The sequence below is a fragment of the Carassius carassius genome, chromosome 7 (assembly GCF_963082965.1).
Source record: "Carassius carassius chromosome 7, fCarCar2.1, whole genome shotgun sequence".
Taxonomy (NCBI): domain Eukaryota; kingdom Metazoa; phylum Chordata; class Actinopteri; order Cypriniformes; family Cyprinidae; genus Carassius; species Carassius carassius.
Window position 1 is genome coordinate 30,891,131 of NC_081761.1, and position 25,669 is coordinate 30,916,799.

The window sequence follows — 25,669 nt, forward strand, 5'->3', positions numbered from 1 at the left end:
AGAGCAACAGTAAGCAAGTTCTGTGACAAGTCTCTAACACAGTACACGTAGCAAGGTTTTAGTTTAGTTTAACTTTTTTTGTTAGTTATATAGCCTAATAGATAAAAAGAAAACAGATCTATAGGATAGAATAGAGGATAGAAAAAAGCTAGTGTTAGAGGAGTGTTTTTTTTATAAAAAAAGAAATCAAATAGTTGAAACAGAATTTGAATACATAAATAAGCATAATAAGTAAATTATAATTATCATACTAAATATTACCTTAGTTAACAATAAAAAAGTATCTATTGCACATATGGATTGTTATGATTTAATTATTATAATGTAATCAATATAACAATAATAAATATGATGTATGTTCTATGTTTAAATAATAAAATCAAATAATTACTGATAATATTATATAATAATGATTAATCTAACTTTTTGGGTTGTTATAATGAATTGATATAAATATTAAGAAAATATCAAATTAGTTAAATTATTGAAATTGTTAACTAATTACTGTTCATAAAAACAGTTTTTGTTATTAATACAGTCAAATATATGTCTCAGTGCAAATATTTCAGCAAACCTAATTCTACTTGACACTTTTGTAGTAGTAATAGTAATCATAATCATCATAATCATCATTAATACATAGAATAAAAAAATAAAAATGTAATAATATAACACAATTTATAGCCTAATTATTCAGATAAATTATTGTGCTTTTTTTATTCTGGTTATTTCATTTTATATATATATATATATATTCTTTCATTAATTATTTTCATTGATGGACTTGTTTATAATATTGTGCACAATTCATACACGTTTCAAAGCTGATTAGTAAGTAACCCCTTTACAGTTTTTAGTAAAAGACAATTTTTATTAATAATAGATTTAATCAATCAATTATTTTATTATTATTATTATTATTATTATTATTATTATTCAACTAATTTAATTATGCTTTGCGTAACGTTTGTCGGGAGGAACGATTTCCCGGGTCTCATATCCCAGCCGGCTGTTTTCCCGCTGCGCACCGCTGCTGTGTTTTCCATAGACAGTTGAGCGCTTTTCGGCGGGTTCCGTTAAAATGGCGCTGCTGTTGCCAGGAGCTGAACCCCAACAGACGAAGTGACAGCGGTTAAAAACACACCGTGGACCGTTCCGCAAGCACGGAAGGTACTATGTACGAGAACAATGGCGACGCTTGATCAGAAATCCCCCAACGTGCTTCTGCAGAATCTGTGCTGTAAGATTACGGGCAAGAGTGAAGGTAAACACACACATTTCATCTGCCATACAGCTGCTAAAACATGATTAGTGTTGCAGTGGTGGACTAGGCTGTGTGTTTCGATGAAAACAGACAATGTGATGTCATATGTTAATGTTTGTGACTGCTGCTGTCATGTCTCAAATAAGAGACCGATATTTCACATTACTGTTGGACAAGACATTTTAGAAACAACAGACATACCAGAATATGATCCCTGCTTTCAGTTTCCTGAAAAGGAGTTAACTTAATGTCTTATGTATGTGTAATCAGATACCAATTTCACTCTATGGATTCTGACATTAATAGCAAGTAGATCTGAGCTGAAATGTGTCTTCATCTTTTCAGCTCCAGCTCTTTAGATTGTTTATAATGTGGTATGTGTTCATGAAATCCATCTGTTGTTTGTGCATCCTCCGTCAGCTGATGTAGCTCTTCAGTTCCAGTATGCCGTGAGGGTCATCGGAAGTAATTACGCACCCACAATTGAACGGGATGAGTTTTTGGTGTCTGAGAAGATTAAAAAAGAATGTGAGTAATCTGAAACCCTGTCCTTACTTTATTCAAGTGCAATTATACATGCATGAGGCTGCTCTACAGGGCTTAACACTAAGGATTTTTATTTATATATTTAAGACTTTTTGGTGGATCAGTGTAGTAGTTCCAGTTTATACTTGGCCTGCCAATACAAATATGAGATTTGATTTGTAAAACATATTTTTTTTGTGTGTTTGTAAGAAATATGTTTAACATTAAACATTCATGTCTGTCAAAAAAAAGAAACAAATTTGCTATAATAACTGGAAATTAAGCACATTAATAACTCACTTCGGCTGAAAAAATGATGGCATATGCTGATTAGCTTCATTTTCTATTCCATGCTTCCAAAAGAAACCTTTCTCAAAGATTCAATAAAACCCCATCTAAGTAAGGCTTTTACCAGATCAGTTTTACTCATTTGACCCACAGAAACAGAAATGCCACTGTATTTAACTTTTAACTAGATCATAACCAGACTTGTTTAAAAGTTTCTAAAATTAATTTCACTATAAATTGTCGTTAATTAATTCATTGTCTCTGTAGGATGATCACAATAACCCAGTTAGTATAAGTTTGGTGCTAACATTTTATGGGGCAAAACACACTTTTTTTAATGCATTAAACACGTTTAAAATGTTTGTCATGTAACAGTCAGAGCATTGATTAGATGTGCATGTCATTTGCTGTCAGATTGTAGCAGACGTGCTATCAGCAGGCATTTCATAATCTGGACTGACAAAAATATTAATAATTTTAATAACCTCATTTGAAATGGAATATCATGTTTATTTGCTGTTTTGTTATATTTCTGACAATGTATAATTATTCCAGTGAACTACTTGTCTTTACTCTTTAGCCTAATAAACAATGCTTAAAGCTTAATTATAAACTGTAGTTTAAAATGAATTATTACATTTTTGTAAAGTTGGTAGACCTACTTTATCATTTATGTTTTCTATTTGAAGACATAAGAATTTGTCAGTTTATTTTGCCTGTTGTTGGTTTAGTTGCTGCTGCTGCTATTAAATCAATTTAATAACTAGGATATGTTTTGGGTCAAATGACAGTAATGGACATGTTTTAAAACATTTTTCCTGAGAAAATATTGTGAAAGATGCTGTATTTTTATTTATTTTATATTTTGTTAATATTGTTGTATATTGTTTGCTGACATGGCATAAAATGGTAAAAAAATAAATAGCAGTTCTATAAAAAAAAAAAACAGAAATAAAACATGTTGCATATCTGTTATCGGACATATAAGCATACAAAAAAATCGGGTTAAAAATACTGGTTAATCTGTATTACAATACTGGCCCAATAATGCTAGTGACTGTTCTATCAACAGCACCTAATCTCATTAGGCTATCCCTCAATGTTTCTGGTTTATTCAAATAAGATGCAAAAATAAAAAGGTTTTCTTTCTTTTCTTATTTATTGTAGTGCTGAAACAAAGACGGGAAGCAGATGCTGCCCTTTTCTCAGAGTTGCACAGAAAGCTTCAGACCCAGGTCTGTATTCAGCTCAGTTATGCATGATACATATAGATTAGATATAATGGACAGCACGTGATATGGTTAAATATGCTGATTGATTTGTTTCTGGTGAACAGGGTGTACTGAAACATAGATGGTCCATCTTATACCTCCTGCTAAGCCTCTGTGAGGACCCAAGGAAGCCGTCTAACCGTGTTCCTGTATGTTCCTGAGATGTTTCTCCAGTTTTTCTACAGATACTACACCATAATGTGGTAAAAATTATTTTACATTGTTGTTCTTTCCCCTTCACAGGTGTGTAGTTATGGAGCTCTGCTTGCCCAGGGTTTGCCTCGTGATGTCCACTCCACCCCGTTTTACTACGCCCGTCCCCAGAGCCTCCTGCTCAGCTACCCAGAGCGCTCAGCCACTGCCCATAACTCCAGCATGGCTACCAGTGGCATCGGCAGTATGGGAGCATTCTTGATCAATGGGCCTGGGCCGACCCCTCCATCTCTGCTCACTGGGTGAGTGACCGTGATGGACTGACTAGTGAAGGTTGTTTTCCATACAGTGGCCATGGGCTCTCAAGCTCAAAAAGGACAAAATAAGAGCCATAAAAGTCACATGTTGCACCAACTTAGGTGTCAGTAATGCCAGACAACACTGATACATTTATCATGTGATTATGTGAAAATAAACTTTAATTTTTCAGTTTTAGATTTCTTGGCTGTTGTCTGTAGGCTATGTGATAATTCTTGTAAAATAACTAAATTATTCTTCAGATTTTCCATCGATCGATCATACAAGTTTGAGCATTATTTAAAATGATGACAGAATTTTCATTTTTGAGGTGAACTATCTTCTCTTTGAACATTTTCTTTATGAATTTTTTTTTTACATTGGCACAAAAACAAAACACATTCCAATACAAATTTTTTACACTTATACAAATCCTAATTTAACAATGGATTTTAACATGGTAATGATATATGGAAAAGGAAAAAGAAGAAGAAGAAGGGGGGGGGGGTTTGCTTGCATTAGGGTTCAACTATTGCTTTCTTATTAAAATAAATAATAATAGACTTCCATGCTGCATAAAAAATTTTTGTTTTCTTTTTAAGGGAAACTATGATCTTTTCAAGTTGTAGGACATAGAATTTTTAATCACTGACAAGCAGTGGAGTGGATCTTTCTGTTTCCAGTTGAGGAAAAACAGTCTATGTGCTAAGAGTGTAATGAATCTAATTATTATATGCTGTTTTTTAGACAACTAATTGTCATGTTGAACGGCTGCATTTAAAGACTGCATTTATTTGACCAAAAATACATTAAAAACAATAATATTGTAAAATATTACAACTTTAAATGAAAACTGTTTTCTGATTTAATGTTTTGAATATAATGTGTTCCTGTGATGGAAAATCAGAATTTTCAGCAGCCATTACTCCAATCTTCAGTGATGTGATCAGAAATCATTGTAAAATTTCTGAACACAGAGAGGTTTGGCTGATGTAGCATTTTGAGGTCAATGTCTGTTTATAGGTAGTATTTTATTGCAGTCTGTTAAAAATGGTTCCATTTCTTTGTTTCTCTAGTTTATTTCAACAGATATTTACAGACTTTTCAGTAATTGTGTTTTGTCTACAGGGAAAATAATCATGTCTCATGTAAAGAGGTTTTCACTTTGTGTGCTTACTAAACATTCGCAAAAAATGTCTTTAAAAAGTGAAGCTGTTTCTATGAATAAAATAAATCTAGCAAAATTTGTTTGCATGTGCTATTGGTTTGATGTTTTGTTTTAGCACAATGTCTACACCCATCATGACTAATATTGCTCGCATTATATTCATTGAAATGCATATATGCATCACATTGAAATGCACGCTATGTTTCATAAGTGTTATTTATTTTCGATTGCTTTATTGTGCTTCATATAGTACTTTAGCCCAGCAACAGCCTATGACACATCATATGGGTTTTTTCTTCTCTCCTTCTTTTTTCTTGTTCAGTAATGCAGCTGTTGTATTTGTAGCATGTTTAATTAAACTGCTGTACACTCATCTATTAAAGCAGCTGTCTAGCACCTGCAGCACTTAAGATATTTTAAATACGGCCATGTACTCCAAGCCCTGAATAAATTGATTAATATATCCAGTTCACAGTAAATCTGTCGAACCAACGATGGGTGTACGAGTTTCAAGAAAATGGGGTTTGAGATGAAAATTCATGTAGCAAAAAGGCAATGCAAACATTTTAGTATTTTATTTAATTTTTATTTTTTTTGACCCCCTGTAGTAGAGTTTGGCTATTAAATGATGAAATGCAGAGGTTTTCAGATTAACTTGAGTGTATTTATATGAAAATTCTGCCACTTTTGTAATTTTCAGACCTGGACCCCAAGCTGTCGCTGAGTCTATGAGAGGGTCTCATCTACCATGGACTCTCCCGGTCTCCAGTTCACCTTCTGGGGCAGCTGCTGCCCCTCGTCCCCCGAGTGGACCCTCTTCCAGTCCAGCACCCAGACTCCCGCAGAGACCAAGACGGGATGGAGATGGCAGTGGTGAGTGTCTAAAGGGAATAGTCAGGATGTGTCTGGAGACAACTGGGTGATTATATTCTAAAATAAAGACAGTATTTTAAAACTACAAATAGAAATCACTGTTTAAAATATGTGCAGAACACCAGTGACGGGTGTCTGGGAGTTTTATGCTGTAGATGCCATAAATATTTCACTCTGAATACAAACTCTTGACTAGTTAATTTACATTTGATTCTTATCCTTTAGGTGAAAAGATATTCCCTCCGTAAGAGAGAACGTTTTCAGAGGTGTTAATGATGCACTCGGCCACATGGCATCTTTCTCTGTGACAGATATATATGAGTGTGACCTTTACAGCACTTTAATTAAAATTCTCCCTTTTCACTGTATTTTTCTGTCTCCTCTGGCCCAGCTGACATCGGGGAGGCTACTCTCGTCCGAGACATTCTTTATGTTTTCCAGGGAATAGATGGAAAGTTCATCAAGATGTGCAGCCCAGAAAACTGCTACAAAATTGATTCAAAGGTGATTCTTTATTAGCTGTATTTTCCTTTCATTCTGGTTTTGTCTTTCTCTTGATTTTTGTTCATTCGCTCACATGCAGACTATTTAACTATAGTAATTAGGCTGTTTATGATTGCTGTGAACCATAAAGGAACAATCAAATGACATTTTTTGAAAGGTGCTTGTCACATTTCAATATAACGGTTGGAATATAGGTATATTTGAAAAATTCTAAATGTGCACTACCGTTCAAAGTAGTGAATCCTTTTAAGAGATGCATTAAATTGATCAAAAGTGAAAGGAAAGACATTTATATGTTACAAAAGGTTTCTTTTTCAAATCAATTCTATTTCAGAAAGTTGAAATTGGTTCATTAAAGAATCCTAAAAAAATACTGCATTTCCCACTAAAATATTTAGCAGCACAACTGTTTGTAACATTGATAATAAGAAAAGAATTTCAGCATATTAATAATAATTTCTGGAGGATCGTATGACACTGAAGACTGGTGTAATGATGTTAAACATTCAGCTTTGCATCACAGGAATAAATTACATTTTAAAATATCTTAAATTAGAAAATATGTTTGATCAAATAAAAGCAGTCTTGGTGAGCTTCAGAGACTTCAAAAACGTTTTTAAACAAAAAGTATACCAACCTCAAAGTTTTCAAAAGTAGTGTACATTAGCATAAAATGATAAATAAAGAAATAATGTTGCAAGGTTATTGTATAAAAAAATATGAATGTAGTCACAAGAATATAATCAAACATTAGCTTGCTCTGTTATAGTAAAGCAGATTTATAATGAACTCTCTCTTAAATGGCACCACAAATAAAAAGCTTCTGAAAGTTTATTTAATCATAATGTACAGCCAATTGAAATCACTCAGCCATTCATAATGACTGTATTGTGAAGAAAATTAACAAAGGGCTTTTTACTAGCTTTTTATGTTCTTCATTTATTTACTCATCACTTCTGCTATGGTACAAACACTTCAGATGTCAGACTGAGATTCTGGGAAGTAATTATGAGCAGAATGTTCTAATGTTGCACTTCTTATAAAAGTACTTGTAACATGAGTTCTTATTAAACAAACTTAAGTAGGAGCACCTGTAGACAATTATGTAAGTGCATAATGGGAAAAATAGAAGCATTGATCTCAGCTGCTTCTGTCTGGCTACAACTCACGTGGCCTCTTCCTTTTTCTTTTCTTTTTTTTAAATTCCTGGCAGACGTTGACCCTGAATCAGAGTTAATCGATCAGGTGTCTTTTTTTAAGTGACACTTTTACAATGGTGCATCTATTTGTTTAAAAAAGAACAATGTGCTTCTTATGCCCAGTGAGGTATGCTGGATAAATAGACACTTTGATGGGCCAGAGCTGTTTGTGTTTGTTCTGAACGTGACGCATATATAGTAATCAAACCATTAGACCACAGATGGAGATGAATGCCTACAAAACCGAGTTTCCAGTAATCTATGGATTACTGTTTTAAGAAACTCATTTTTGGCATGTTTCCTTATAGTTCTGTGAGAATCTGTAAGAAATGAACTCTTCCTTATGGTATTCAGAGATTTGCTGTAGCTGCTTTGTCTTCGTCTCACTCTTGGGGGGAAAAGTAAAAGAACTGGTTGTCTGTTTGGTAACCGTCTGCTTTAAAGGAATCTTGGTGACCTTTACAAGTGAACACTTAACCAAAGGCTTAAATAAGCCTTTTATTAAAAGTTATTAAAGAGCTTTTGTGTTGAATGGAACAGATGTTGCTCACAGAGTCTCAAAACAAGTGAAAGTCAAGAGATTAGCTAAAGCCGTTTCTTCAAACTGATGAGATGTCTTTGCCACTGTGTCCAAAGGGCAGATTACATCCTGGCCAGTTCACAGGCAGCCTACACTAAACTCACTTTCATTTTCCACACTTTCCCACTCCTTTCCTACAGCAGATATTTCAGTTTAATTTTAAAAAAACAAACACATTCTAGTCATTTTACCTATGGTCTGTTATTATGGGATCTTAAACTCCTGCTCTGCATGTTGTGAGAGACTAAATAACTGTATGTTTTGTCTATAGGTGCCTCTATGTAAGTCTCTAAGAGACACTAGCAGCAGGCTAGCAGAGCTCGGCTGGCTCCACAATAAGATTAGAAAATATACAGATTCCCACAGCCTGGATCGAGCCTTTGGCCTAGTCGGGCAGGTAGGAAATGTGACATGAAGGGAAATGAACATATCTATCATATGTAACCCTAACCCCTAATGCAAGGTTATACTTTTTTATTTTTATTTTTTAAGAAATTATTTACTTTTATTCAGCAAAGATGCATTAAGATGATCAAAAGTAAGAGTAAAGACGACTATATTTTTACCATATATTTCTATTTTAAATAAATTGTTCTTTTGATCTCTTTTTTATCAAACAATGACAATAAACAATGTTAATAAAATGTTTTGGTAACACTTTCTATGAAGCCTGTATTTATAAAACATAAGGGTATTAAGGCATTATAATGAATGCATTATAAAAACCTTATAATATCTTATAGCAACTCATAAAGAATCATAACAACAATTATGATGCATTATAATACTTATGTATTTGTGATTATAAGTTTGAGTGTGATTATTTATAACACAATGAACACTATTTTAAACGTACTTCATTTACAGTATTATGGACTGTATCATATCTTGACATTGTTTAAGATCTGCACAGTATCTTACTACAGCTGAGAGTGGTTAGATGTTGAGTGTTATTTGAGTGTTTCCTATGCAGCTAATGTTAATGAATTGATGTGAGTTTAATACCCCAACTGAAAAAAATTCAATGTTTAATATGGTTACATTTGACTTTAACGGTCCACTTAATCAATCGACTATACGCAACTTTGCAACTACATGCCAACTAACTTTCATTAGAGTATGAGTATGCTTAAGAATGGTTGAATCTAGTATGGTAGAATTAGTCCACATACTTGCAAAGACACTTATAGCTGGTTGATCATCATATTAAAGTGTTAGCATATATTTACAGTAGCACACATACTAATACTCCAATAACCGCTAGTTGACATGTGGTTGCACAGTTACTTATCAACAGCTGTCTCAAGGGTACCATCAAAATAATCAAACTGATATTACAATAAAAATAGTTCAAAGCAAACGTGTCATATTACACATTCATCTGATCTGATATCTGATTTTATGGCTGTTTGAGAGATTTATTATTATTATTATTATTATTATTATTATTATTACTACTACTACTACTACTTATAAGTGGTCTTTGACCGCTTTAAGTAAAGTAGCATCAGAAAAATGGCAACATAAGAGATTTATAATACATTTAGAGCTGAAACAACGAATCGATTTAATCGATTAAAATCGATTATTAAAATAGTTGTCAACTAATTTAGTCATCGATTCGTTGCTAAATAATTTATTTGCCGTAAGCGGCTTATTTCGTGCATATTTCAGATCTGCGGTGACCAAAGTGTGGCAGTAATGAGCCACCGGAGGATTTACTCAGCCAGTACAACAGGAGAAGTAGCGAATAGCCAATAGCTGGCCTCGTTTTATGTCACGTGCTTCCCGAACGGCGTCTCTGCAGCATTCAGCAGGATGTGGGAGTACTTTATTTTGAGCCTTCAAAAAAGAAGATTAACCTGTAAACTCTGCACTACTGAACTGTTTAAGGGACCGTTCACATATCGCGTCTTTTGCGCGCTCATGTTCGTTATTTCCAATGTAGGCGCGCAGTATGCGCGCCCATAATGGAAGCGACGCGGTCGCGACGCACCCGTTTTTCCAGGCGCGTGCACACCGCATCGAGTTAAAAACATTTCAACTTTTCAGAATGCAGCAAGCGCACCGCGGGTCATGTGACAAGAACTAAATAATCAGCTTCATCCTTTCCCGTAACAACTTTTAAAGCTCAGCCAAGATGAAGGAACAGCTGATCATAGCTGTATATGGATTCCCATTTTGAAATAAATTTAGTAGCAGAGCTACTGCAAGCGATTTTTAGAGCTGCAAATCCATTTATCCTTTGCTGAAATTTCCGCTTCTTTCAAGGAGAGAGCACGTCATGGTTGCTTAGCAAAGGCAGACGCCTCAGGGGCGCTTCTGCACGAGCGCTTTGGAAAGGAGGAGAAAGCGGTGCGCACAGTCTATGGGTGCGCCTAGCGTTTCAGGCACGATATGTGAACGGCCCCTAAGCCTTTTATTTGTGCAGATTCTCCAGTACAATGTTGTTTGCAAATGTTTAGTTGTAAAAGCTGATAACATTGCTTTTTAACAGTTAACATTTAAAGCTTTACAAACATGTTCTGTGATCAGTTTGTCGTTTACCAGTTCATAATTCAGTCGTGCAGCCTAATTATGACTGAATGAGAGAGGTAAATGTTTAAAGATATTTGAAATGCACTTTTTTTTTCTAAGTATTCACTGCTCTTTTTCACACAGCAGGTTTTTTGTGTGTCCGTTTTTTCTGGACAACCTTCTGATGGATTTTACTTTAAATTGTGAGTTCCATTCAGGTTTCATGCCATTGGCACTTTATTTGAAGGATTGTTTACAATTTCACAGCATAAGCTATAAAGCTGTTTCCCAGTAAATAATAAAATACAACGCACTGCAATCTTATTCTGTTTTATCCTTATTCTTCGTGAAAATATGTTCTGAAAGATTCCTTAATAAGCTTTGTTCGGGATGTTAAACTACTTTAGGAGCTCTAAGGACTGCCATGGTGAAAACATTATTTGAAATCTCCTTGTGAAATTTGATAGAGTATGGGTCAGTGTTTTGATTGCAGAAGAGTTTGACAAGGGATCACTAACACATAATAAAACAACTCCAGGTATATTTGTGATGAGGATATGACAATGCAAAATTATTAAAATCTCTTAAAAATCTATGCTGAATGATAAAGACCCTTTATTAATAATTTACTTTGGGGGAAAAATGGAAAAAACTAAAATATAAGTACATAAATCGATTAATCGTAAAAATAATCGACAGATTAATCGATTATCAAAATAATCGTTAGTTGCAGCCCTAAATACATTATAACTATGAGAAATATAATCCATTCTAAAAGTGGATGCAATGTGTTCATTGTGTTATAAATCATCATACTCTTAAAAGCTATAACCACAAATAAGTATATTATTATAATAAATATTATAATATATTAAAACTGTTCTTATGAATATTCATGAGATGATACAACATATTATAAGGTTTTTTATAATGCATTATGCATTCATTATAATGCCTTAAGAATACACTTAAAATGTATTATAAATACGGGCTTCATAGAAAGTTTTACCAATGTTTTTTAACAGCAAATCAGCACATTAGAATGATTTCTGTAGAATCAGACACTGAAGACTGGAGTAATGGTGCTAAAAATTCAGCTTTGCATCACAAGAATAAATTATATATTTAAAATATGTAAAATTATAAAGTAGTTATTTTAAATTTGAATGATATTTTACAATATTACTGATTTTATTGTATTTTTAAATCAATAAATAAAAATATTTAAAAATATATATATTTTTGAACAGTTGATTGTAGTCAAGAATAATTCAGGAATTTCACACACTATAATTTCAGCCTTTTGCTTCCTGTTTTTATCTTTAGAGTTTTTGTGCTGCATTGCATCAAGAGCTGAAGGAGTACTACAGATTGTTGTCTGTACTTCATGCACAGGTGAGTCTGGGACACCACTTAATGCGCAGGGGAAAATGTGTGTTTGACCCTGAAACATTCGTTTGCTCAAGCCTGAATTTTCCGCCGCTGGTTCCTACCTGGAACAATCTGCTGGATAATAAAGTAGAGCCTTTTCCAATTTATGTACCCTGTCTTAAATAACCCTGTTGCATCAAAAGCAGCTTGTGAAAAGCACAATGAAACCACCAAGCATGAGAACCAGCACCATTTCAGCGGGAAGCGGTAACTGACGTGTATGTTTTTAGCTCCAGGTGGAAGACGATCAGGGTGTAAACATGAGTGTGGATAACAGTCTGACTCTAAAGAGACTGCTGGTGTGGACCTACGACCCCAAGGTTCGGCTGAAAACACTAGCCGCACTGGTGGACTACTGCCAAGGTTAGTGGTGGTTAGTGCTGGGCGGTAAACCGGTTCATACCGAAAACCGGTGTATATTTTCGTTACGATGTTAATTTTGAATATACCGCCATACCGGTGTATTTAATTACTCAGCGTTCGGAACGAACGTTATGCTGCACCGCGACACTGTTTCAGATGGACCCTTTACAATGTAGCACTTCTAAGCAGTGACTGCAAGGCGTGGTGAGGGTACACACAGCAGTGCTCTGGTGTTACGTTATAACGCCTGTTTCACACACACCCATGTTAACGGATTCCAGCGTTCATACTGCACAAGGTTGCGGTCTGTCAGTGCGTTCAAGGAGCATTGCGTCTGCAGCAGTGCAGCGATTTTTAACGTACTGAGTCTATTTTTGCTGTGCTGCAGGCCCTGAATTAAAGTGAAAGCGCATTGTTCGCGGGAAAAATGAATGAATGAGGGATACTGCTGAAGCTTCACGTGTTTTGGGCCTGTCTGCAGGGTTCCTAGATCATCCCTTTCTCATCCCTTCCCTTTATTATTGTTTTAATAGTCTTCACTTAATGGCATGATTTTTGTGAGAATAGATAAAAAAAGGGGAAAGAATCTATAACAACAACAAAAAAACTTCACCCATTCTTCCTGCACATATTACATTTTATATGCTACCTTATTCTTACTGTATACATACATAATACACACACAAACACTTAAAGCCAAGTATAATTATAAACGCAGGGCTCTATACACTTATATTTTTGAAGGAGCACTTACACAGCACTTAGAAATTGCATAAATAATCGTATGAGGCTAATGTATCAAATATAAAATTTGGAATACAGAAATATGAAATTATGAAAAAAATTAGAATGGTACTTTGCCACTAGGTGGCGGCATGCCACTGCGTGAGTGAGTCGGTCAGTCATTTAATCAAAGGATTCATTTGAAAACTGATGATTCATTCAGAAAAAAAGTAAGCAACTGTTTTTATGAATGGGTCAGTAAACACCGCTGTGTGTTGCTGCAGAGCACAACAACATGCTTTGTTTGGAACCATTTCCTTTGCGAAATATGTCTTTTTTTTATTATCTTGTTTATTGAATTGTTGCCCTGACACGAAAAGTCTGCCACAGACCGTGCTAACCAAACATTATAACCGCTCTGTGTGTGTGTGTGTGTGTGTGTGTGTGTGTGTGTGTCCTAAAGACTGTGCTGCGCAGATGTTAGATGTTCAAAATGTAACATTAAATCAGACACAATTTAAAACCGAAAAAGAAATATAATACTATGATTAAAAGTTACAGATACCTGAAGCTGTTGTATCTTGGCGTTCAAGTGTTGGCTGGGGGTGTTTTACTTCCTGAAGAATTTTTAAATATCCATTTTAATTTTCAAATAAATTGATCTAGTAAAATACTACATGCCAACAAACCGCCTGGCTCCTAAAGATCTCATTTCATTGGCTGGATCGTACAGACGCTCATCGATGGTTGGCTAGTTTACATGTCAGTCAGAAGCACTAGACTCAGTGGGCGGTTTTCGTCAGGTGTGAATGACAACGCGTAAATTGACAGACACTGTAGACGTGAGAGTCGAGAGATATTTATTTATTTATTACCTATATATTACCTTTCCACTGCATTTCATTGCTGTCATTAAAGAACCTGCTGAGCTCATTTCAGTAATCGTCTTGTTAACTCAGGTGAGAATGTTGACGAGCACAAGGCTGGAGATAGAATGGCAGACTTGACATGTTAAACGGAGGGTGATGCTTGAAATCATTGTTCTTCCATTGTTAACCATGGTGACCTGCAAAGAAACGCATGCAGCCATCATTGCGTTGCATAAAAATGGCTACACAGGCAAGGATATTGTGGCTACTAAGATTGCACCTAAATCAACAATTTATAGGATCATCAAGAACTTCAAGGAAAGAGGTTCAATTCTTGTAAAGAAGGCTTCAGGGTGTCCAAGAAAGTCCAGCAAGCGTCAGGATCGTCTCCTAAAGAGGATTCAGCTGCAGGATCGGAGTGCCACCAGTGCAGAGCTTGCTCAGGAATGGCATCAGGCAGGTGTGAGCGCATCTGCACGCACAGTGAGGCCAAGACTTCTGGAAGATGGCCTGGTGTCAAGAAGGGCAGCAAAGAAGCCACTTCTCTCCAAAAAAAACATCAGGGACAGATCTGATCTTCTGCAGAAAGTATGGTGAATGGACTGCTGAGGACTGGGGCAAAGTCATATTCTCCAATGAAGCCCCCGGAGAAGAAAAGGTGAGCGCTACCATCAGTCCTGTGTCATGCCAACAGTAAAGCATCCTGACACCATTCATGTGTGGGGTTGCTTCTCATCCAAGGGAGTGGGCTCACTCACAATTCTGCCCAAAAACACAGCCATGAATAAAGAATGGTACCAAAACACCCTCCAACAGCAACTTCTTCCAACAATCCTACAACAGTTTGGTGAAGAACAATGTTTTTTCCAGCACGATGGAGCACCGTGCCATAAGGCAAAAGTGATAACTAAGTGGCTCGGGGACCAGAATGTTGAAATTTTGGGTCCATGGCCTGGAAACTCCCCAGATCTTAATCCCATTGAGAATTTGTGGTCAATCCTCAAGAGGTGGGTGAACAAACAAAAACCCACTAATTCTGACAAACTCCAAGAAGTGATTATGAAAGAATGGGTTGCTATCAGTCAGGATTTGGCCCAGAAGTTGATTGAGAGCATGCCCAGTCGAATTGCAGAGGTCCTGAAAAAGAAGGGCCAACACTGCAAATACTGACTCTTTGCATAAATGTCATGTAATTGTCGATAAAAGCCTTTGAAACGTATGAAGTGCTTGTAATTATATTTCAGTCTAAAAGCAGTTTAGCAGCAAACTTTTTGAAAACTAATATTTATGTAATTCTCAAAACTTTTGGCCACGACTGTTTATCTATATAATATTATTATTATTATATAATATATATTTTTTTATTTTTTTACATGATATAAAAACAAAACAATGAACAAATGTTGTGTTTGTGGACTAAACCGACGCGGATCAGTAGCGGACTGCAAACACGTCCTGTGTGAAAGCACAATGAGTCCGTGCTGCGGACTGCATATGCACTGCAGGCAGATTATGCATATATAATATCCATTTTATGCAAGTGCTGTCGGGCTAAAATTGTCATCCAAAGGCGACAACACGAGCAATTTGCTCCAGCACCTTAGCCGCAAGCACGTCTTGGAATATCAACCAGCAGAAAATGCATTTTACACCTGATAATGCATGGAAAAAAAAAAACTATCATAAACCGGAAAACCGGTATAATAAAAAAAAAAAAAAAAAAAAGGTATATACATTTTTGGTCAAACCGCCCAGCACTAGTGGTGGTACATCTCATTGATAAGATACAATCTGCAGCACAATACATTTAAAATGTAGTCAGCATTAAAGGAGTAGTTCACTTCCAGAACAAAAATGTACAGATAATGTACTCACTAGTGGTCGACCGATATTGTTTTTTTTGACAGCTGATGCCTATATCTAGGAAAGCAGTGGGGCCTTTATAATTATTATTATTACTATTTTTTTTATATATAAGAAATTTGAAATCATTTGACAATAGATTACAGATACGTGTAAAATAAACACATACTTTAGATGACAAAGTATTTTTCACAAATAAATATTTAATAAAAATATAATTAAAAACTAAACACTGTAATCAACAGGGCACTCAGTATTCTGGGAAGTTTGTGTGCATTGGGAATCATATTTTTCAAATAAAGCAAGGGTAACACTCATTTTACATACAGCACACAGTGAAAATGACACGAATATGACAGTGGGCAAATCCATAAATAATTTTCATAATTTGAAATCACGAGTTTAAAGTTTAAAGCATTCACTTCACACGGACCGACTGTCACACAGAGAACACACGATAATGCTGGATAAAAATGCACAATTCACAAGATTTAACTGTTAAGTTTGCAAGGTTTGTGATATTAAATGTTCAATAGTCATGCAAAGATTTGTTTAAATGATATAAATGCATATTTGCTTAATGCTGACGGCAAAAGAAAAAGTATTATAATGTTTACCTTTCTATTACTAATAATATAAAAGCAATCGTTATAATACTTTTTGTATACATTAATTCCTTTGTTTAACTGTTCTATATGACTATTACACAGACTTCTATCCATATTAGACAGAACTGTTAACGACGACAGTGAACAAGAGTGAGAATGTGAGCTGTGTGTGCTCAGGCAACGTCAAAATAAAAGTCCCGCCTTAAACACATCGGTCAAGCAGAAAAATCTATCGGCTAATGCTGATATTTGAAAAATATCGGTATCGATATATCGGTCGACCACTAGTATTCACCCCCTTGTCATCGAAGATGTTCATGTCTTTCTTTCGAACAAAGCATTTCAGGAATTTTCCTATATGGTGCCCACGAGTCTTAATCAAAGGGCTCTAAAAAACAAATCCCAGCCAAAGAAGAAGTGTCTTATCTAGCGAACCAATCTGTTATTTTCTAAAAAAAAAAATTTTTTACAATTTATGTACTCTATAAACTCAAACGCTCATCTTGTCTAGCTCTGTGTGAACTTTGTTTTTTCCGGTTCATGACAGTTGAGGGTATGTCGAAAAACTACCATTTCATTGTCTCCTCCAACTTCAAAATCGTCCTACAATTATTTTTATTTTTATTTATTTTTTTATTTTTTTATTTTTTTTGCTAGACAAGACACTTCTTCCTTGTCTGGGATTGTTAAGAGCCCTTTGATGCTGCATTTAAACTGCATTTTGGACGTTTAAACTCGTGGGCACCATAGAAGTCCACTATATGGAGAAAATTCCTGAAATGTTTTGCTCAAAAACAATTTCTTTACAACTGAAGAAAGAAAGACATGAACATCTTGGATGAAGTTTTTGTTCTGGATGTGAACTACTCCTTTAATGTCAAACTCCTGATCATATTTCACAGTAATAAGGTGCATTTAGTGCAAAGATTTGATTTCAGATAACTCTCTCAGGGCGTAAAGGAGGAGAGTTGGCCTCAGCTGTACATGCTTATGAAAAGACGGGTGACCCTCACATGAGAGCATTGATCCAGCACATCCTTGGTCTGGTGTCCCACCCCATTCTTAACTTCCTGTATCGCTGGATCTACGACGGGGAGCTGGAGGATACGTACCATGAGGTCAGGACTCATGACACACTGCTTGTTTTTGCAAATTCACTCCCAGATATCCTTGTTAGAACTTTCTGTTTTTGTCCAGACTGTAATTCATTTCTTGAGCAGTTACTTTAAAGTCAGCACACTGCAAAACTATGTACTCAACAGCATGGTATGAGGGTCCATGCCAAAGTTGGTAACAGTGCCACCTATGGATCGCGAGATATGAAAAATTGCTATTTTGGCTTATAACTTTTGAACTGTTAGTCAGAAGGGGGATCATCAACACCACAGGTACCAAGTTTGAACACCACCTAGTGTTCCAGAGATATAATGACTTTTGCAAAAATGCTTATGACTTTTGAAATTTTATTTGTTACATCCTTTCATTCCCTGGGTTATGCCAATTCTGACAATGTCTTATTTGTCATTTTCTATCAGTGTATCTGTCCACCATATTGAAGTAAATGATAAACAGTTTTTTTGCTGCTACTCCTTCAAATTTTGCCCAGTTTTGTCCAAAATCTGGTCATATGATCTTTGGACCAAGCCACACAGAAATTACTGAAAAATTACTTTAATATCCAGATCCGCACTGAGTAAATCTTTATTGCTCATGGATTATACATAAAATCTTCGGCGTGTCTATATACACTTAGTGCAAATAGCCCACCTTGTTGGCTGAAGCTATTTACACTAACTCTGCCCACCAACATGTGATTCTGATAGACAACACTACAAAAGACAACTAAAAGTCGTCAGCTCCAGTGGCGCAGATGGTAAAACATGTGATGCATTCATTTTGACGCAATCGACCTGGGTTAGAATCTGTCTTTTGGCGAACTTTTTTCTCCCTTTTCAAATTTCACATAACATCAGAAAAGCATTTTTTTATTTTATATTTTTTTCAATGAAAATGAAGAATATAATAAAAAGTTGAAAATAAATATCAGGTAGGGTTACGGTAGGTGTAGGGCGGGCTTTATTGTCCCAATAAGGTGGCATCCATTAATTTAAATTTAAATTTACACTCAATAAGTTAATATTGCCTACCGAGGTGCAGATAATTGCCACTATTTGCAATAAGTAGTAAAATTTTAACATAGTGTAAATAGAATCTATAGATATTTGCACTTAGTGTACATAGCATCCATTGTCATTTACACTTATAAATAACCGCTGCCTTAATTTGCTGTCTCCATCGACTTCAAACAGCTGTAGCTCAGTCATTTTTCATCTGATTCCAGCAAATCATACATTATTTTGAATAAATAGAGAAATAAAATGTAAAAAGATTTACTCGTTTTTGAAAATTTGCTCATCGTGACTCATTTTACCAAAACAGGTCACATATATTGTTCCTTTAGTTAATTTAGTGTAGAAAACATAAAACATGCCTTTTAATATTTTTACCTTCATTTTTACACTTTTTTTTTCTTCTTCTTGTTCTTAAATTATATATTTTGTAACTACTTGGATGAGTTGTAAATACCACTTAATCAATACAAAGTTAATATATAAAAAATAAAAATAAATCTTTGTTCCACCATATAATGGAAGCCAAGCTCGGGCCAGTGTCCTCAAATTAACTCTGTTGACCTGTGCACTGTTGTGTGTCTGAGAAAACAGCTGCACTTGAGTGTGATTTAGTGTTCCAGACACAGTGAACCACAGTCTCCTACACACAGATGAGGGTGCACTAATGGGCTCGTCTCCTTCCACTGCCTCTATGGCCTTCTGTCTCTCTTTCCCTCCACTATCTCTATCACATTTACTTCTCCTTGTCCTCCACCATTACCAAATAGTGTCAATGAATCTGTCGCTACTTAGTCTATGCCCATTCAACTAAGTCTGAAATCGTCGGGCGTAGAAGAGTTATCAACTCTCCGCTTCCCCTCAACACTGGCACCAATCAGAGGCTCCTGCCTATTATCACAGGATTTAATCTCGCCCTCGCTGAAGTGTAACAGGCTTTTTCACAGTGTAAGCAGTGTTGAGGGTGGAGGTGATGGAGAGGGTTATATATTAATGTACCCATCGAAGCTGTACTCCTCCTGGGCCAAGGGTTTACGAGCTCTTTGTTTCGCTCGCCATCGTTATTCTTGGCAATAGTCATTTTAATAGTTGCCGTGATGAAAGTACTGATGAGCTCTTCTATGTTCGTTCCCTCCATCTGTGTAATTACCACAGAAGGTCATTTGTAGTGTTACAGCAATAGATGACCAGTCCATGAAAGTCATTTATTTGTCTTTGAGCTGCAGTGGTGTGTGGGTGTGTTTTGTTTTGTTTTTTTGACAGGTCATAGCATAATAAATTTCCTAAAAAAAAATCATTAAGATCTCCATCTGACTATCGAAACCTGTGTTCAGTTCTTTGTAGCCTCAGACCCAGCGGTGAAGACAGACAGACTGTGGCATGACAAGTACTCTCTGAGGAAGAGTATGATCCCCTCCTTCATCACCATGGATCAAGCCAGGAAGGTACAGCACTTACATCATGAGAGTGCATCGTGTACTTTCATTCCATAGTACATCGTGTACTTTACATTGGATTACTTTGAGTTAAAATCTGTCATGGCAATTGTAGATGTTATTGATCTATGAACAAGACCTACACTAATCAGTGGCTTCATAGTTGCTTATCAGGACCAGTCAAAAGAGTCTATAAAATGTTATCTAGAAGATTCTGATCCTTAAAAATGGCTTGGGACCTCCATCAATATAAATCTTAGGGACATATATGGAACATAAAATGAGCATACACAAAAAAAGGTGAGTGAGTAAATGAGCACGCAAATAATATTTGTTATAAAAAAATTAATACACTAAAACGCTTTTACATGTCAAATATGATCTATATTACCTTTATTATTCATGTAAAATATGCATTATTTTGAACTAGTTCGACCTCAAGCCTGTGGTCAAAATATATTTATGAGTACAGAAAATATTATAATATAACAATATTATATAATACAATAGTGTAACCAAAAAAATTATAATTTATATTATAAAAAGCACAGTAAATAATACACTTATAATACATATACAATACAATACATATACAATATGATGTATAATATTTTTTATGTGTATAAAATATACATTATTATATTTTAATATATTTCTTATATTATCCATTATAATTATACCACATTTACAAAAACACAATGTAAAAGTGTACACATGTATTTATTTTTATAAATATATTATTAGTAATAAAAGTATTATTATTATAATTCTCAGTTTGTTGCTCTCCAGGTAAAATGTGTGGAATAAATTATATAATATCACACGTATATAATATTGACCTAACCTATTATCAGCCACCCAGTACAGACTAGGAAGGATGTGTTTCGTGCAGCCAAGCAATTCTCATACTTTCTTCTGATTTGGTTGTTTAATGCAAGACAATAACTAATAGAGTCATTTTCAGACCGAAATAAGCCTATAAAGATGTGTTTTCTTCTCTTCTGTCCTTCTCCAGGTTCTACTCATTGGCAAATCCATCAACTTCCTGCATCAGGTATGCCACGACAGGACGCCGCCGGGAAAGATCATGCCTGCCTCCAAATCCACCGACTCTCCCAAAGATGGTGAGCTAGCGCTAATGCAGCCGCTTAAAATAGCTGCGTTTATGCTAGCTAATGCAATATCTGTGGCTATAATGCCAGCTAATAGTTAAATAACCTGCTGAAAGCGAGGGATGGAGAAAAAAGGAGAGAGAAGGATTGATCTGTTGTGGTGGAAAGTGCCGTTTTATGACCGCCTGTCTGTGGTGCAGTTGTCAATATCGATGCAGGCTGTATTTAACATCTTTTCTAACATGGCTAATCAATGCTCTTAGCCTCCAGCGTACATCTCTGTCCTTCAATGTGATTCCAGAAGGTTCTATATTTTCTGCTGTTTTGTCCTTCTTTCTTCCTCTGCATTGACATTGTGTTTTACTTTTTCTGGCCTTAAAGCCATATAACCTTGCAAAAACGTAATTTTTTTTGGCAATGATCTTTCATGTTTACCATAATTTTGTAATACTTTTATAACACAGTCATGGTGATTATAGTTTCTAACTTATTTTATTGTTTTTCAAATTTACTTTAAATCTAAGCTTGGTTTTAGTTGGTTTCAGGGGTTTTAATAGTTAAAGTTTATTCTTTCAGTTTTCAGTGTGTCAGTTAGGGGTGGGCGGTATACCGGTAGACACGACTAACTAGTAGAAATTTGTCAACCGGTAGAGATTTTGTACTATTTTCTCTATCGTGGTTACACACTCACATGACATTGCAGTGCTACATGGTCACAAAAACGTATTATTTGCACGCATTTTTGAGCATTGCAGTTTAAAAACAAGTCATTTAAACCACTGAAAAGCAATCGGCAGTGCAAGAGAACTCATTTTGTATTATGCACGTGCTGTCTGAGCGTATAGTGACGATGGTGCTTGTAGAGCATGGAAGAATTGAGAAGTTGTTTTTGCCACTTTATAGGCCTTGAACTTAGTTAAATACTAAGTTAAATACACACACTTGAATCTGTCAAAATGGAAGTCTTCGCAAGTATCCTCATAAACACAGTAATTTAGGTCTTGAGTGAAGGCAAACTTCACAAAAAAAATGCATGTGTAACAATATTGGATCTGGGCAGCTCTTAAAGTGACAGCAGTATTAATATTTCTGCTGTCTGTCATTCATGATAATCAAACAACAAAAGAGAGAAAATTTATCACTGCTCTTGACTAAATCACCTTTGTAACTGTTGTAAATATATATTTAATTTACACAGTAAAGAATATGCAGTGTTTTTATTACTGGGTAAAAAAAATAGATTTTTAAAATGTGGTCGATTCAAAATCGATTCTCAAAGGCCACGAATCAAATTTTTTTTTTGTCATATTTCCGCAAACATTGAACGCAAGATTAACGTTAATCTAATAACTAGTCTTCTCCACTAGATGTCACCCTCTTATTTTCCTTGTACGATGTTACCAAAGAGCGAGAGTCGAACCTCTCATTTATTAATTCAGTGCTTATAATGGCGGTTTCGGGTGCTTTGTTGACGTTGATGCCGCCTTCACATAAAAAATCAGTATGGAAGCATCGGTATGGAAGCATTTTAGATTTCGCAAGACGACGACGATAGTGTTGTGGAAAAGAACAAAGCTGTTTGCGTGATTTGTAATGCAGAGGTGAAACGTTGTAGCAATACTACAAATCAGAATTTATTCATCATGTATGAATTTCTTTGTTCTGTTGAACACAAAAGTTGACCTTCATAATATTGAAAAAAATAAAGTCATTTTGAGACCAAAAACTGTTTGGTTCCCCATATTTTTTTAAATATCATCTTTTTTTTATGTTCAGCAGAAGAAATTATTATACATGATGAATAATACATACATACAGTAAATGATGACATTTTTTTTATTTTGGGGTGGGACTTTTTTCAGCATACATTTTTCATCTTGCATCAAAATTGTTTTGTATTTAACACAATCATATGCATTTGAAAATTAGAGATGGGTTCTGTTTTAATGTACCCAAGTGTACCTAAGATAAAAGAGTTTAATATACAGGTTTGTGGCTCTTAATTTCATTTTATTAATTACCCACTTGTAAACTTATGTTCACTGTTCTTTTTTATAAATATAGTATTTGTATTAAATCTATATTGATTGAGTTGAATCGAGAATCGAGTATAGAAAATAATTTTACTGTAGTTTTTTGCCCTATTTTTTGTAGTTAGTTTCTTATGCTTATTTAATCGCTGACTGTTCATTTGTCTTCGGTGAGCTTGTTAGTTTGAGTTGAGTTTGACATTATTTAAAGCAAAAGTAACTATATTTTGACTAGGGCTGAAACGATTCCTCGAGTAACGCGAGTAACTCGATTACAAAAAATGATCGAGGCAAATTCCTCTGCCTCGAAACCTCTTTTAATTTATTTTAAATCTCACGTCAGGTTCTTTCGCAATGATTTTTTTAATGTGACACAACGCGTTTACGTCACCCACAAAGCGGAAGGAGACACAAGCGCTGCATCCGAAATCGCATACTGCAAGGAGTCAGCAGTGTTTTGATTTGAGGGCGCGGGCAAACGTAAAGAGAACATCGTGGCGTGTGTCCATTGCAAGATAGAGCTGGCATACCACAACTAGGGCCCTATGATTTCTGCGATGCAGAAAACACGGAGGTAATTGCGGAATCCAGTCATAAAAACGGAATTTACAGTTTAATGCGGAATGACATGGAATTTGCCAAATTTTGAATGAATTAATCAAAAATAGGTCATTGCACTTACATAAAATCACAATATAGACTAATATCTGTAAATATTAAGCCAGAACAGTCTATTTAAATTTGAATCCTTTATGTTCTGCTTGTCTCTTTTAATGAATGGAGCAGAAGCGCGTCTTCCTTTATTAACACACTGAAGCGCGCGTGACGCTCGCGGTGATTTCAGCGTTCTACTGTCTCACTAAATAAGACGTGAACAAATGAACAACATCTCCAGAACTGAACTGACAGTCACTTCATGAACATTTGACCATTTGATTTGAGTAAAACTAGCGTCACATCACATACACAGAACTGTAAAGGTACGCCAGCCCGTCAAAATAAAAGTCCGGTTAAAGACTATTGTTCTGCAGAATGTACATAGCCTAGTACTAAAAAAAATATTTATTTTTTTAAGATTTAATCATACAACATTTCTTCCATGTTTTATTTTTAATAGTAAATCCCCTTTGTTTACCAAAAAGTGAAGTTAATTTTCAATAATTAAAAGATAAATTAAATGAATGTTTTATTTGTTTAATGTTTAATGTGCATCTCAGAAAATGCTTTATTTAAACCCCCAACTGAATGCCACTTAAATGCACTTAATTCATCTTTGTCATTGTTCACAGTACAAGTACAGACAGAGAAACAATGGGTAATAATTAAATGTTTATTTCTGATGTATGCATTGCATTCTATCCATTTAAAAAATAAAAATATTTTTTTCTAAAAAAGGAAACTAAGTTGTTAATTTTAAGAGACCTAGGAGTCTTATTTTCTCTTGCATTATTAATATTGCACTTTAAGCAAAAACACATTTTATCCGATTAATCGATGGAATTTTTGGTAGAATACTCGATTACTAAAATATTCGATAGCTACAGCCCTAATTTTGACATTGTTACCGTGGAATAAAATTACTTTTATCGTACATAATTTCTTAAATAATAAAATTTTGGTTATTATCTCCCACCCCTACTGTCAATTAAGTGATTCTTTAACTATTGTATTCACATATAAAATTAGAAATCTTTTTTAATTTATGTATACAAAAACCACACCTAAAGGAATAATTTGCTGCTTGGTGGTTAGAAAAACAAGATGCTGAATGCATGTTAACTACAAAAAGATTTCAGTTTCACAATTTGTGTTGCTTATTTTATGTGTTAGTGTTTCAACCCCTCTTTTTAGTTTGATTTAATCCCCCCCCCCCCATTATTTGTTTATGAGTTTTGTCTTTGTTCTACTTTTGTTTATCGTAACCCTGGTCACTGCTTATTTGCATGTGAAATGTCAGCTTGCAGTAAATTTCTGGCAATGTTTGCCATAAGTATTTACCAGAATAGTTTATTTTAATTTTGTCCTTTTTTTTCTTCCTTTGCCTCACTTTTCCTCTTCACTTTTTCTTCATTTACCACTTTTCTTTCCACTTGTCGTGTTTTCTCTCTCTCTCTATCTCTCTCGTCTTAGTTTTTGCTTTTATTTAACACCCTGTGTATCTTGTTTTCAGCGGCAGTGTTGTTCACTGATCTGGAAGGGGCCTTTCAGAGTAAGATTGATGCTGCATATTTTGAGACCAGTAAGTATCTGTTGGATGTGTTGAATAAAAACTACCAGCTGCTGGAGCATCTTCAGGCCATGAGGAGATACCTGCTGCTGGGCCAGGGAGACTTCATCCGACACCTCATGGACCTCCTCAAGTAAGTTTGTGTGTGTGCTCATGGGTGATCTCTCTGTTTCAGCTTGATGTGAGACTGCTTGATTTTATTGCTGATTTATAACAGAAGCCTTTTTTTTCTTGGAGTC

At 35.1% G+C, this 25,669-nt stretch overlaps 1 protein-coding gene across 2 annotated transcripts in view; it reads left to right on the forward strand.

The window, feature by feature from the left end:
• Nucleotides 1-1,002: 1,002 nt before the first annotated feature.
• Nucleotides 1,003-25,669, forward strand: part of LOC132143918 (gamma-tubulin complex component 3 homolog) — a 40,010-nt gene continuing 15,343 nt past the window's right edge. For both annotated transcript variants that reach the window (XR_009434298.1, XM_059554552.1), the window contains exons 1-14: nucleotides 1,003-1,264; nucleotides 1,685-1,792; nucleotides 3,245-3,312; nucleotides 3,414-3,497; nucleotides 3,592-3,803; nucleotides 5,667-5,839; nucleotides 6,231-6,343; nucleotides 8,394-8,519; nucleotides 11,966-12,034; nucleotides 12,301-12,433; nucleotides 17,448-17,614; nucleotides 19,960-20,070; nucleotides 21,077-21,185; nucleotides 25,374-25,563. Coding sequence is in view for 1 of the 2 variants with exons in the window: in XM_059554552.1 (XP_059410535.1) it covers nucleotides 1,189-1,264; nucleotides 1,685-1,792; nucleotides 3,245-3,312; nucleotides 3,414-3,497; nucleotides 3,592-3,803; nucleotides 5,667-5,839; nucleotides 6,231-6,343; nucleotides 8,394-8,519; nucleotides 11,966-12,034; nucleotides 12,301-12,433; nucleotides 17,448-17,614; nucleotides 19,960-20,070; nucleotides 21,077-21,185; nucleotides 25,374-25,563 (1,739 nt within the window). In the remaining variant the exon portion in view is untranslated. The remainder of the gene's footprint in view (nucleotides 1,265-1,684; nucleotides 1,793-3,244; nucleotides 3,313-3,413; nucleotides 3,498-3,591; nucleotides 3,804-5,666; nucleotides 5,840-6,230; nucleotides 6,344-8,393; nucleotides 8,520-11,965; nucleotides 12,035-12,300; nucleotides 12,434-17,447; nucleotides 17,615-19,959; nucleotides 20,071-21,076; nucleotides 21,186-25,373; nucleotides 25,564-25,669) is intronic.